General features: G+C 45.0%; 2 protein-coding genes across 7 annotated transcripts in view; both read right to left on the reverse strand.

Annotated features, from left to right (window-relative positions):
• Nucleotides 1-4587: 4587 nt before the first annotated feature.
• On the reverse strand, nt 4588-9692 carry RSKR (ribosomal protein S6 kinase related). The gene is given in 13 exon segments (XM_030862028.2): nt 4588-6310; nt 6748-6858; nt 6985-7073; nt 7161-7250; nt 7361-7388; nt 7645-7685; nt 7867-7971; nt 8207-8276; nt 8621-8689; nt 8822-8905; nt 9001-9231; nt 9233-9262; nt 9632-9692. Coding segments are annotated over 13 exon segments (1230 nt in total). The 5' UTR covers nt 9689-9692; the 3' UTR covers nt 4588-6085.
• The window catches only part of BLTP2 (bridge-like lipid transfer protein family member 2), a 28878-nt gene continuing 22685 nt past the window's right edge, over nt 8095-14287 (reverse strand). For 2 of the 6 annotated variants that reach the window (XM_060290000.1, XM_060289998.1), the window contains exons 32-41: nt 13819-13999; nt 13161-13247; nt 12852-12962; nt 12582-12717; nt 12347-12477; nt 12060-12161; nt 11344-11478; nt 9632-10910; nt 8822-8905; nt 8095-8689 (exon numbers count right to left, since the gene is read on the reverse strand). In XM_060290000.1, the coding sequence (XP_060145983.1) occupies nt 10728-10910; nt 11344-11478; nt 12060-12161; nt 12347-12477; nt 12582-12717; nt 12852-12962; nt 13161-13247; nt 13819-13999 (1066 nt within the window). In that variant the 3' untranslated portion in view covers nt 8095-8689; nt 8822-8905; nt 9632-10727. Of the gene's footprint in view, nt 8690-8821; nt 8906-9631; nt 10911-11343; nt 11479-12059; nt 12162-12346; nt 12478-12581; nt 12734-12851; nt 12963-13160; nt 13248-13818; nt 14000-14287 lie in introns of those variants that run through there. The other 4 variants (XM_060289999.1, XM_030862014.2, XM_030862019.2 and 1 more) reach the window with 4 other exon arrangements.

Below are 14287 nucleotides of genomic sequence, written 5' to 3' on the forward strand. Positions count from 1 at the left end.
CGGCATATGGGATCTTCCCGGACCAGGGCTCAAACCCGTGTCCCCTGTACTGGCAGGCGGATTCTCAACCACTGTGCCACGAGGGAAGTCCCCAGAGTTAGTTTATGATGAAGTATGTTCCTTTGAACGCTCACGGCACCTTATTTACACTCTTAAGTCATAATGAATTTGGAAAAGGCAATAACCCAGAGAGGAAAAACTATAATGTTACGAACTTCAGGGCCCTCAGGGGATGGGCTTTTCTAGAACTGTGTTGTCCAGTACCATAGCCACTAGCCACATGTGGCTATTGAGCACTTCAAATGTGGCTAGTCCAAATTGAGATGTATTATAGGTGTAAAATACAAACTAGATTTTGAAGACTTCGTATGAAAAAAGAAAAGAATAAAATATCTTATTTTAAATATTGATTGCATGTTGAAATGATATTTTAGATACATTGGGTTAAATAAAATACATTAAATTAATTTCATCTGTTTCTTTTTACCTAATTTTTAATGGGGCTACTAGCAAATTTTAAATTACTTATGAGGCTTACATTATTTCTGTTGGACAACACCGCTTTAGAAACATAATGGTGCAACCTAAAGACGCTAGAGAGAACAGTTGCTTGACTGGAAAACTGGGAGAAAGACAACAGAACACAGACTTGAGCCTGGGATTCCCCCAGACTTAGCAGAGGGAATCCCAAGGTATATGTACTTCTGGTCAATCAAAAAGGTCCAACAAATAAAACAAGGGTGAAAGGGGCAGAAAAACCAAGACAGAAAACTCTTAAGTGCCAGTAGTAAAAGCTTGTATTATATAAAGTGTGACTTGGAATGCTTAGTCCTTGTTGCAGTTGGTATGTCAGATGCCAGGTGAGTAACCAAAGAGATATAGTGCTTCCAGCAGCAAATTAGGAGGGATATGGAGGGTAGACGAGAGGGACAATACTATTGTAAATAGGCAACATAAGCAGAATTAATTTGTTGGTGTTGTTTTGCATGAATTTTTTTTGTGGGGGAGGCCATGCTCCGTGACTTGTGGGCTCTCAGTTCCCCAACCAGGGATTGCACTCGGGCCACGGAGATGAAAGTGCCAAATCCTAACTAACCACTCGATCACCAGGGAACTCCCTGCATGATATTTTTCATTTGGCGTTTTTCAAATTATAAAAAATAAGAGATGCTCGTTGTAGCAAGTGAAACAATACAATGCAAAGACATATTAAAGGCACAGCCTCCCCCATCCATTCTACCTGCCTGAGGTAACGAATAGTGTGTATGCCTTTATAAAAACATATGCAGGGAATTTCCTGGTGGTCCAGTGGTTAGGACTCGGCGCTTTCACTGTCATGGGCCCGGGGTTCGATCCCTGGTCAGGGAACTAAGATCCCACAAGCCATGCGGCCAAAAATCAACAACAACAACATATGTATACACACACGCAAGGATTTTGTTTGTTTTTATTTACACACGCTTTTTTTTTACCCAAATTAATTGACGTGCAGACTGGGGTCTCTGGGATTGAGAGCTAGTGCCTTTTTTTTCCTCTTCTCATTACATTTGCATTACTCCCCTCTCCCTCCCAGGTTCTCTTTTTCATTCTCTCTCTCTCTCTCTCTCTCTCTCCCCCCCCCCTCTCTCTCTCTCCCCCCCCCCTCTCTCTCTCTCTCTCTCTCTCTCTCTCTCTCTCTCTCTCTCTCTCTCTCTCTCTCTCTCTCTCTCTCTCTCGCGCGCGCGCGCGCGCACACACACACACACACGCGCGCGCGCGGAGGGGAAGTAAGCATTGAGAGTCGTCTACAGAAATGGCATCATTTCTTACACTTCTGCATTTTTTTCCCACTCAATGTCTTGTATTGAGCCTTCTAAGTCAACTGATATAGATCTAATTAACTCATTCATCACTTCATATTCCATGTCCTTTTTAAAAAAATAGGTTATTTCTCTTTTCTAATTTGTAAGAGTTCTGTATTTAGACATTAACTGCCATCACATTGCAAATATTTTTCTTTAGATCTATTTTTTGTCCATTGACTTTATTAATGGTATCTTTGGCTATACAAAGATAAAACATTTATGAGGTTAAGATGTTATCTTTCCTTTCAAAGCATCTGGATTTCTTATCTTGATTGATTCATTCATCTTTTATGTAAATGTTTTCTTTTTTTTTTAATTTTTAAAATTTTTATTTTTGGCTGTGTTGGGTCTTCGTTGCTGCGCGCGGGATTTCTCTGGTTGCGGGCGAGCGGGGGCTACTCTTCATTGCCATGCGCAGGCTTCTCATTGCAGAAGCTTCTCTTGTTGCAGAGCACAGACTCTAGGCGTGCGGGCTTCAGTAGTTGTGGCACGAGGGCTCAGTAGTTGTGGCACACGAGCTCTAGAGCACAGGCTCAGTAGTTGTGGTGCACAGGCTTAGTTGCTCCATGGCATGTGGGATCTTCCCGGACCAGGGATCAAACCCGTGTCCCCTGCATTGGCAGGCGGATTCTTAACCACTGGGCCACCAGGGAAGTTCCGCGCCCCCCCCCCCCGCCCCGCTTTATAAGGAAACCAATCATATTGGATTATGGATTAGGGCCCACCCATAAGATCTCATTTTAAGTTAATTACACCTGTAAAGACCCTATCTCCAAATACCATGACATTCTGAAGTACAGGGGTTAGGATTTCAGCATATCAATGGGGAGGGGGCACAATTCAGCCTGTAACAGGGGCTAATAATACAGTGAATATGATTTTATTTAATTTTTCAAAAAAGCTTTGACAAGACTTTTACATTGAAGACTCTATTTAAAGAAGTAAGCCAAGGAATTGAGATTACCAGTTTGTTAAATCAATGAACAAGTGAACAAATGAACTGGTCAATGTATGATAAAGTAACTTAGGTTAGAGGTAAGAAACAATGAGTAGAACTAAAAGGACACTTTTCTAAAAGAAAAATATAAGGTTTGGTGTTAAGACTTAATTTTTTTTTTAATAAAGTATAGTCGGTTTACAGTGTTGTTTCAGGTGTACAGCTAAGTCATTCAGGTATATATATATATGTGTGTATATATAAAATCTTTTTCAGTTTCTTTTCCATTATAGATTATTACAAGACATTCAATATAGTTCCCTGTGCTATACAGTAGGTCCTTGTTATTTATAAGACTAATCTTAAATTCTTAGAAAAGATAGAAGGGAGTACAGAGCAAAATATCCATACTTAAAAGTGTATCTGATTTCTTCTAGGTAATGAAAAATCAAAATGTAGGGCTAAACTTAAAAGATCATTTCAGGTTGTATATAAAACAAAATTTTTTTAATGAATGTCATGTGAATAAGTAGAAGGTATTTATTTTTAGGTCAGTGATTCCGAATGGGGGTTGAGGGTGGCAGGAAAGAATGCCTTCCAGGGATGAGCATATCAAAACTGGGGTAGGTATGGGGTGGAGTCAGTGCTTTTTCAAATTATACTTTGTGAAACTTTCCGTCACTGCCTCCACTCTACCCTGAGAAACACTGCTGTAAGCACCACTGATTGAAGAGAGTATGTTAAAAATGTTCTCATTTGATAAGAAATGATTCAAACTATACTTACATGATCCTGGTCTCTAAGCTATCTAACATGACCCAGGAAAGGGACCCTAGTGACATTATGTTAACCATGTCCTAAAGACCTTAAACCAATATGCTGCTGTGACCAGAGACGCTATATAATGTTGGGCGATCTGAACATTAATTAACACTGGGCCAGATACACAGTATCATAAAATCATCTGCATCTGCCCTTTGAAGAAGCATCACAGAAATCTGAAACCTATCTCCCACAATGAAGAACCAGTGGTTGTATACATTAGGAAACTAGGTCCAGAGAGTTAAAATGACTTGTATAAAGACACCGAAATATTTATTGGTGGGTCTAGGCACCAGGTCTCCTAAATTCCAATCTAATACTCTTTTTTTTTTTTTTTTTTTTTTTTTTTTTGCGGTACGTGAGCCTCTCACTGCTGTGGCCTCTCCCGTTGCAGAGCACAGGCTTCGGACGCGCAGGCTCAGCGGCCATGACTCACGGGCCCAGCCACCAGGGAAGCCCCAATCTAATACTCTTAACTACTATTTTAGAAGCCATTGATTCCCATTTCTAGTATTCAGTATTGTTTTTTTGTTTTTTTTTAATTATTTATTTTTTGGCGTGTTGGGTCTTTGTTGCTGTGCACGGGCTTTCTCTAGTTGCAGTGAGCAGGGGCTACTCTTTGTTGCGGTGCACAGGCTTCTCATTGTCGTGGCTTCTCTTGTTGCGGAGCATGGGCTCTAGGCGCGCAGGCTTCAGTAGTTGTGGCACGTGGGCTCAGTAGTTGTGGCTTGCGGGCTCTAGAGCGCAGGCTCAGTAGTTGTGGCGCACGGGCTTAGTTGCTCCGCGGCATGTGGGATCTTCCCGGGCCAGGGCTCGAACCTGTGTCCCTCGCATTGGCAGGCAGACTCTTAACCACTGCACCACCAGGGAAGCCCCCAGTATTGGTTTTTATCCAATGTGGCAGTTCTGGTCATTATAACTTTAAAAATATGTAATAAAGCCTAAAAAGTCTCTAAAGAGAAACAAGTGAGATAATCAAAAGGATCAAGGATACATTCATTTATTTATTTATATCTCAACTTCATTCTAAAAGGCTTACAAAGATGGAGATAATCTAGTAAGATGTAAAAAAAAAAAGGACTAAAACAGAAAAATGAGAAGAGAATAAGGAAAGTAAAGGTCAAAAAGGAAGATGATGGAACCAAGAATGTGGCTAGCATACAAAACATAACATGAGGTCCTAAACACTTGCTGGAAGTGGGCCACAAACTGGGCTCTAAGTGGTCTAGCATCAATATGAAAAGAAAAATAGAGTCAGTTGAATATTTACTGTCTTTAAGGTAAAAACCAACCAGCAATTCAGGAAAAGAATAACTGGGTTCAGAGAATATTTCTTCCATGCATCCTTATATAGAACATTATGAATTATAATGATAAACACCCTTTGCAGTATCCACAGCAATTAAATTTCATAGGGATTTTCATATGGATTGCCAAAGTACAATTCAGAAAAAGCAGTTCTGCAGAGGCCAATAAAATGCCAGCTATGTACAGGGCAAATCTGGCTTAATCCAGGGACAAAATTAATAAATAGTACTCAGAATACTTCCCAGACTCTCTTTGGTTTGGAAAGAGAGATCAGATATAACTGAAGAATAACGAAAATGAAACTTTTAAGAAGTTGGTTTAAGAAAAATGAAAAGAAGTCACAAAGGCCAGAAATGTATACAGATTTAAGGTCCAGATGATTTTCCTAAAGGAAAAGGTTCTTGAGTTACATCTCTGATCTTAAATCTCAAGGTTGATATCATGCCTCTTAATCCCTTGGTTTGCCCATCACCAACTGAAACCTGGGCCATCTAGGGAAGTGATCAGTTTAAGAATCCTTGTGTCCTTCAAAGAGGTTTTATTTTGGAAAAAATGTGTATAGCTATTCCAATTACCCCCTAGAGAAGACATTTAACCCACTCATGTTTCACTTCTTATTCTCTTCCTCACAGTAGGCTATTAGATTCACTTTTTAAATTTTTAAAAGTTAGACTGACTTTGAGCCCCCAGATCATATGTTTTACCTGCATATTTAGGGGTTGAAACAAATACCAGCTTTTGAGAACTCTGAAAAACATTCATACTGCTTCTGACAAGCCTATTAAACACATAAATAGCAGCACCTTGGGAACCCATGAAATGCTGTTATTGCTCACAAAAGGAAACATGGCACAGAAACAAGGAGAAGGAAAAGTGGAATAAAATTCTGGCTAAAAACTGCAGGGTATAAACAAGAAATGAAACAAAGGAAAAGGTCCACACTCTGATCTGAGATGTTGAATTGAGAGATGGGTTGTATGATGGGGTAAGGACTAGGGCATTGTGACTACCAACCACAGAATGCCCAGTGTGAACTCTGGTCCAACACCTAGAGGAACAGAATGATAAGAGGCTACAGCGTAAAAACAAACTGAATCATCAAGGTGGTCACACTGAATTGGCAGTAGAGGAGGTCCTCAGGTTCCCAGATGAGCCCCAACTACAGTAGAGGAGCTCAAGCCAGGCTGGGGTGCACCAGGAAGGACTCCAGATTACAGTCAAAGTCCTTGAAGAACGTGGACTCCGGTGATGGACTGAGCTGGGTAGCTTGTGTCTCCATGACAAAGTTCACTGGATGCTTCTGTAGGAGCTCTGGGTCAAAGGCCACACCCCGAAAGAAAGGGTGGACCTGGAAGTGATGCAAATAACGTAGACGGTGGAGGGGATTCTGGCATAACAGCTGAAGAGAAATAGAGCATGAAGGATGAGAGACTGGGATAGGAAAGGGACTGAATAGAGAAGCTGGAAAAGGAGAAAGAAGTTCATGGATCTGTGGAGGGCAGGGAGAAGAACCCAAAAGAGTAGAGGATATGTAAAAGTGGGAGAAACAGGCTAATCTGGGGGCAAAGGTAGGAATAAAGTAGTAGTAGTGGTAAGAGAGCAGCACTAGCCCACTCTCTCAGAAGTGACCTGCTGTGGAAGGGGACGAGCTTTGGAGGACCAGGAACTCGAATAAAATTTGAAGTGTTGGTTAGAAGGCAAGTAATGAGGTAGTACTTGATCAAGTTGGAATCCCCCCTTAATAATTAATCAGAGGAATGGGGGGTATCACTTCAGTGATAGGGAAAGAAGTGAATGGTTTTTGTAGTCAAGAAGGAAAGTCATGCCCACCCTTACCTCATGGAGCAGGAGTGAGAGCCCCTGGTTAAGAGAAGCTGGGATCACAGAGTCATAGTGGGTCACACTTGCCAACATGGCCACATGATCTCTCTCTGCGGGCACTGGGAACTGAGTTAAGGGGTGGGAAGGTGTCATTGCTTAGTAAAAATAAGGCAAGGCTTCCCAAGGTGGCCTTTCTTCCCACCGCAGGGCAACTCCTATCTTCTCTGCCCAACATTGCTACCATTCTCTCACCTTTCCAGTTGACAGAGAGAAAAGCAAGACACCCAGGGACCACCAATCAGCAGCATGGTTGTAAGGCCCTCCACTCAGGACCTCTGGGGCTACGGATATGAAAGATACTTGTCACTGATATCTGTTGGCTATCCTCCTGCCCAATGCTTACCCACCACCTTTAGCTTCTCTCTCACCCATGTACTGAAGAGTGCCACAGATAGTATAGGCTCGGGTTCCTTGGGGCAGGTGGCGGGACAGGCCAAAGTCTGTCAGTTTCAGATGGCCTGTGAAAAGCAAGCCATCAGCACCACTCTGTTCCAACCCTCATCAGCCATGACTTACTTCCAAACTGAGGTACCTCTCATTCTGGGACTAGGAAAAGAAAAGGACTTACCTCGTTCATCCAGAAGGATATTCTCCATCTGAAAAATCACAGGTGAGAAGTTACTCATCCTCTTCCTTTCAGTCCTCTTTCATCATGTATACTATACCCCCCAGCTGAAGAAGATGCCCTAGCTCAGCATCCAAGTCTATACTTGGAGGGCCCTTGCCCAAATCCTTAACACCCATGAGGGCCCCAAGGTCAACTGTTCTCAGCAACTCCTCCCGCCTTCTTGGACCTGTTGGAACATCTTACTGAAGTCCCTCCTTAAACAAAAAGAAAAAGCATTTAACTACCTTCACATCTCGATGGATGATGCCGAAGTCATGGAGATAGCCTGTGGATGACAGCAAGCGTGGGGTGTGTGCTGAGGCTCTCCTGTCCTTCCAATTTCCCTGATAGCTCCCACCTCATTCCTATCCCTGTTCTTTGACCTCCAGAGTTAATATCAATTCTCTTCTGCCTCCCTCCCTGCTTAATTCTTCCCTCATTTCTATTACCACTCCTGTTTCACTTACACAGCACCAGGATCAGCTCAGCAGCAAAGAGGCGGATGGAAGCCTCACTAAAGCAGCCAACAGCGGACCACAGGGAGTACAGATCTGTGCTGCAGTAGCTACACACTGCAAAGTAACAGAAGTCTAGGCAGTATTTGGGGGCTACTATGCCTGGGCTCAAGGCATCGTATGCCTCCTGCCCAAACTGATGCCACCTGCTGTTCCCTCTCCCTCTGGGAGAGAGAAGTACTATGAAAAGGGGAACAGAGCAAAGGCAGAACAAGCCAAAGGGATGGGTAATCTCAGGTGGGGAGTATGGTAGAAGGACCCCTGGGAATGAGGAGAGAATCCAGTCACTCACTCATGAAGAGGTGCCGTTTTCCCTGCCAGCTGTCCCCCAAACTGTGTACAAAAGGATGGTTGATCTGTCGCTATGGACAAGAAAACAGGAAGTTAGGATCAGGGTCATTGAGGATCAAGGCAGGCAAGAAGTCAGGATTTACCTTGTTGTGCAGAAAGGACGCTGTTGCCCCACCTCTCAGTACAGGTTGCCTGCCTGGTAATCCCAGTACTAAGGAACACACTGGACATGCTGGAGAGATTTCCCTGGCAGTACCTAGAATTACTCTACTGATAGCTACTTTTCCTGGGATCTCTTGGTTGAAGCAGAGGGAGGGGTCAGAGTCAGGAAAAGCAGGACAGTTGGACAAGAAAGGTGCTTTCTCCGCCTGTGGTTTGGTTCTTCCTAGGATCCTTTCCAGGGCTCTGTGCATACCTGGATGCTGACCTCCTCTTTGCACTGCCTCAGGTTGTCCCTCTGTAGGACCTTTACCTTGGGCACCACCTATAAAAGGAGAGGAGTGATGACTCCTAGTGGGGAATAGTGTATTAAATTGTTTATTCCTCCCAACCTTTCTGGAATAAAGATTGGAGGCAGGGACTAGAGAATAATGTGGAAGAGTATCTAGGTCCCTACCTTCACCACAAATACTGCTTTCTGGCCACAGTCTAGCACCTTGAGGACAGTTCCAAAGGAGCCTTTAGCCACAAGGCCTAAAATCTGTACAGAGAAGTGGAGAACAGGGCAGTTGAGACTGATTGTTTCTAGATTTCTCCCCAAGACTGAGACCCCTTCCAGGGATTCCACTGACCTACCTTCAGCTGCTGATGCCCCCTAAGGGGCCTAATAGGAAACTCCGGCAGAAAGAGGTTGATGAACTGAGGCACTGGCCACTCAGGCAGAGGCTTCTCTACTAGCAGTGGGGCTGGCTCCAGGGGCTCCTGGTGCAGGAACTGATGCCCCTGTAGTCCCCACAGCAACTCTTTCAGACCTGACCTGGTGGTCCCCACACCTGGCCAGAGGCTCTTCTAGCCTCGGACCCAGGGGGACCCAGGGGCCCTGGATGTTGCCACCCTGCTGAGAACCAAGGGAGCCACTAAACCTGCTGCCCCTGGGGCATTACAGGTTCTGCCCATTTAGCAGGCACTCCCTCAAATCTCAACCCTAGAGATGTAAATTTGAACCCCAGGCAAAATTGCTACTGTCCTTGCTTCACGCCAAGGTCTGGATTTCCTGCACACAATTAAAATCCTCTAGGAAAGTAATACTTGGATATTTTCCCGATAAGGCATCAGAGATTCAGTACTGCACCTACCACAAATACTTTGATGGTAACACCTCCCTGCCCCACCCCCACAGTGGACAACACTGTTATTACCAGTTCCCAGGCCTCAAGCTCATGCCTTTCACCTCCCCTAAACAAGCTGCCAGAGCCCCACACCCTACCTTATGAGGAGCAGCCATCTGGGCATGTTGCCCCTTCCGACAACTCACTGCTCCCATGCCCAAGCCTCTGCGCCTCCTCTCTCCCGCTAAATCTGCTGTCCCAGTTACATAAGCAGTTCCTCCCCTGGTGCTGCATTACACATGAGCCCCGCCTCTTTCCCTTGTTGTTCATGACTAGAGATGCAAATGATGCAGCCAAACCTCACCCTTATCCCCAAATGCTATCACCCCTGGTTAAGAATGGCTTATAGCCAGGACTAAAATGTGCAGAGACCTATCAGCCTGGGACCAATGTCACGTCAGAGCTGCGAAGTATCTGTGACACAGCTTCAGGCAGGAGAGAAGAAGCCACCCTCATTAGGGTGGCAGCTAGGTGTCTTGGACTGATGGGGAGAAAAGGATACAGGCTGAAACCATGCACTCAATACAGTTAAAAAAAAAAAAACCAGCATCAAATTTAAAATATATTTTTTCTCTTTAAATGATTTTTTTTTTTTTTTTTTTTTTTACCATTTTTCAGGGGATACCCCAGGGAGAGGGACCCATAGCCAGCTGTGTCTCCTACTGCCATTCTCCCAAGTGAGCTTGGCACAGATTGGGGAGGGGCTGATTCCCCCCACAGCACTAATACCTCTTTCATACAAGGCAGTGGAATGAGGAACAGAAGATCAGCCCCTCCCCTCCACTTTCTGGCACAGAGGGAGAGCAGTTACACTTACAAATATATATATATTTTTTATATATGTCTATTTATAAAAATTTATCACACTTGATCAGAGCTGTCCCCCCACCCTTTCAGTTGAACCCAAGGGAACCAGATACTAGCCGTGGGGCCATTCCCTGGGCCTTGCTCTCTTGATGCCTCTCTGGCCCTGGGCCTGCTGATCAGTGTGAGGTAGAACTCAGAATTATTATCCACCATGTTCTGCAAGGAACAGGCCAGCTGCTAAAGAGCAGCGCCTCTATCCACAGTACCCTGTGGGCTCCTGACCCCCACAAATCCTAATGGATGAAGGGAAGCACCTCCCACCCCACAAGTCCCTGTGGCCTGAGCCAGAGTCAGATCCTGTACTGCAGCCTCTCTTGAATTGCCGGATCACTTGCGCCTGCCAAAGATGGACTTCTTCCCAGGATTCTTGTTGCCCACACTTAAACCGATGAGGAGCCGGGCTTTCTCCTCCTCTTCCTGCTGCTGCACGTTGAGGTCCGATTTAGTTTCCAGCTTTCCCCGGACTTCAGACCCTGCTGCAGGCTTCAGCCTTAGCTTCTCTTTAATTACCTGATAGGTTAGAGAGGAGTAAAAGGGAAGGTAAATATTAATGAGACAGGCAAAATAAATCAAGTGGACCAAGTCAGTAAAGATTTATCAAACTTACATGAAGGCACAATGGGGCAATTCAAATTATAAAATGATCTCTGCTTTCAAGAAGCTTACAGTCTATTAGAACCCACTCTAAACATGAAGTTGTGCCAGCCCTCACTTCCCGAAAAATCAACAGTAGTTAACATATATACAGCAGTCAGTAAACATTCAGTTTAACCATCTGAGCAAAGTCATGGAGAGGACAGGGATAAAAGTCACTCACTTCATTCACCTGCCCCTTTCCCAAGGCTGCTTGTTAATACATGCATCTTACAATGAAATGCTCCTGAGCAGAGGATCTGCTTGCCAGCCCCTGCTAACCAAACAGCCATGAATTCTGCCGGGATACCTGGGCAACCAGGGCTTTGCGGCTGTCCCTCTTGACAGCCATGGCAAAGTCTAGCCACGTCCATGTGTTGTTGTGGTACTCCAGACAGGGCAGCACCAGGTTAAGGTCGCCCCAGTCCACACTGTTCTTCTCACCCTGCAGGAGGGGGAGGGAAGAGAAGAGAAAAAAATATATCAGCTGCCAGTTTTAGTCCAAGCCAGTGAGTCCAAGTCTAGTACCTTCCTGCAGCAGCAACCTACAGATACCTATTTCCCCTTATCTCAGTCTGGTACTGATTCCTGAGGGCAGCAGAGGGAACAGATTTATCACCCACAGACAAGCTTCACAAGCTGAACTATCTCTGTTTTTAATCTCTGATCTTATGCGGTGCCGTTCCCATACTGTTCTAAAAAGTGCTGGGGGCGCTTCCCTGGTGGCACAGTGGTTGAGAATCTGCCTGCCAATGCAGGGGACACGGGTTCGAGCCCTGGTCTGGGAAGATCCCACATGCCGCGGAGCAACTAGGCCCGTGAGCCACAACTACTGAGCCTGCACGTCTGGAGCCTGTGCTCCGCAACAGGAGAGGCCGCGACAGTGAGAGGCCCGCGCACCACGATGAAGAGTGGCCCCCGCTCGCCACAACTAGAGAAAGCCCTCGCACAAAAACAAAGACCCAACACAGCCAAAAATAAATAAATAAATAAATGAAATTTAAAAAGTGCTGGGGAAGGGCAGACCTTGTAGCTGACGCACAGTGGAACCTGTGGGATCTTTATGTAGATGAAGGAGTTGTTCATGGCAGCTCGCTCTTTCATCTTGTCAATATCATCCACAGGGTGCTAGGAAAGAAAGGAAAGAAGAGTGTGCCCCTGAAGCCATCACAGGAAACTCAGGACCCCAAACATCTCCATCTCCTTTCACCCCTGGAATAGACTCAAAGGAAACAGAAAGAAATCCCCAGCCAGGCCAAACAGTGTACCCCAAGACTCTCCCATTTTTCTATCATCAGGGGCATGTCTGATACCTCAGGTGCTTTGCGAAATGACCTTCTGACCCCAGAACTCCGATTCAAGCCCTGTGCCACACCCTTCCCAGGGCCCAGTGGTGCTGCGTCATCTGTTGCAATCAGTTGCCGAGGCTTCACCACTGGTATTCCTATAAAAAAGCAAGTACACTAGCTGTTGTCCTCTTGCTGAAGCCTCAGCTGTCTCTGGGGCTGCTACCTCAGTCTTCTGGAGCTCCACCATTAAAGTTCTCACCAGTAGTCACCAGTTTGGACTTATCTTCTTCATCACCAACCTCGTCATCTTCCACACTTCGTCCAGGAAAGAAAAAGCCCATTATTCTATGAAAGAACTGGTGTGTCAGCTGGATGGTGAGAGGCACCACATTTACCTAAAGAGGAAAAAGGCTGAAGAAGCAATTAAGCTCAGACATCATCCCTCTGTTTACCTACCCCTAACATAACAACGCACAGATAGTTTTTAACTGCCTTTTGTTCCTGGGTCCCCAAAGGACTGTTTACTAACCTCAAAGTGCTCCTTAACAGAAATACCCCCAACGGGGGGCCGGACTTTGCTGAAGAGGCGAAGAGCTAGCTGTCGCCCAGACTGGCAGGAGCTCTGGGGCCGCAGGACTACCTGTAGAATAAAGAGTAATAAATCAACCCACAAATCCTCTGCAGAGGAGAGACGAAGCAATGGTCTTGCTAAGCTGGGCAAGCTTCCACCATCTCAGATCCCATTGTTTCCCATAGTAGGTTTATGTGGAAGGGTCACTGCAAATGCCCAGTGTTAGGAAGCATGGGAATGGGCTAGGAATAGGGAAATAAGACTTACCTTATAGACAGCATTGGGGAGGAGGTTGTTCATAGTGAACCAGCCCAACTCCAGAAGATGTTCTGCTGTGTCATCAGATTTATTCACCTATAAAGACAGATTCCCCCACCCCCACCCCCAAACCACTATAATAAGCTTTTCTCAGGAGCTTGCTAGAGTACTGCTACATATATCATTTGTTTTCATGGCCAAGGCACTAAGTGCCTGCAGTACTTTCCAGTCACTGTGACATTCAAAACTGGTCTCGACTTATTTCCAAATGGCCCTGGGGGGTTGGAAGAATAATGAATAATGTCCTGTCCTCCACGCCATGGGTAACTGCAGGAAAGCTGAATGCCAATATAGAATTAATGATTCTATTCTAAGCTGGACTTGGAAGGTTACTTCCCTCTGAGCCACATTTCTAGGGATAACCTTATTCAATGAGGGAAGCATTTGATCAAGCTCATCTATATATTATTTAATATTACAAGCAAATGTGTATGAGCGGCACTCTCTGCTCATGTTTCTATCATTATTAATAACCATTAATACCATCATTAACAGTCATATAATAATCAGTCCCTTTTTGTTTATCTCTTTTTGTGAGTTAAGACTCCTGAGAAAGGTCAATGCCTCTCAATACAGCTGTCTTTGTGTGACCGTATACACCCAATACCTTGCTGTAGAGGAACCGCTGCAGCTCCAGTTCAGCAATTCCCAGCTGTCCATCTTCCTCTGTCAAGCGCCATCGTGCCTGAGCAAAGTAGAACTCGGTGCGGCGGACCACACTCACATCTTCTTGCTGCTTTCGCAGCTCCATCTTGTTGGCCTGCTGCAATTGGAAATCCTTAAAACACCTATAAATAGATAGGAGGGTCAAAGCCAATAAGGGCAACAGCATTTGCGTTAGGGGTGGGGCGGAATGCCCTAGAATGATGCAGGAGGTAAACCCAGAGATGGACCTATTCTAGAACAGCTATTCCCTAAATTTTTTCACTGGATTTGTTGCTCCTCAAACCCTGGGCCATGGGAGCACAAATCCCATCTTTAGTTCTACAGCTTCTTGAAAAAGTAGTCTGTTCCTACTAGTAACCCCTATGATTGTATCTGCAATTGTGTTCCTTACTGATCAACTTCAAGACATT

The sequence above is a fragment of the Globicephala melas genome, chromosome 20, assembly GCF_963455315.2.
Source record: "Globicephala melas chromosome 20, mGloMel1.2, whole genome shotgun sequence".
NCBI lineage: Eukaryota > Metazoa > Chordata > Mammalia > Artiodactyla > Delphinidae > Globicephala > Globicephala melas.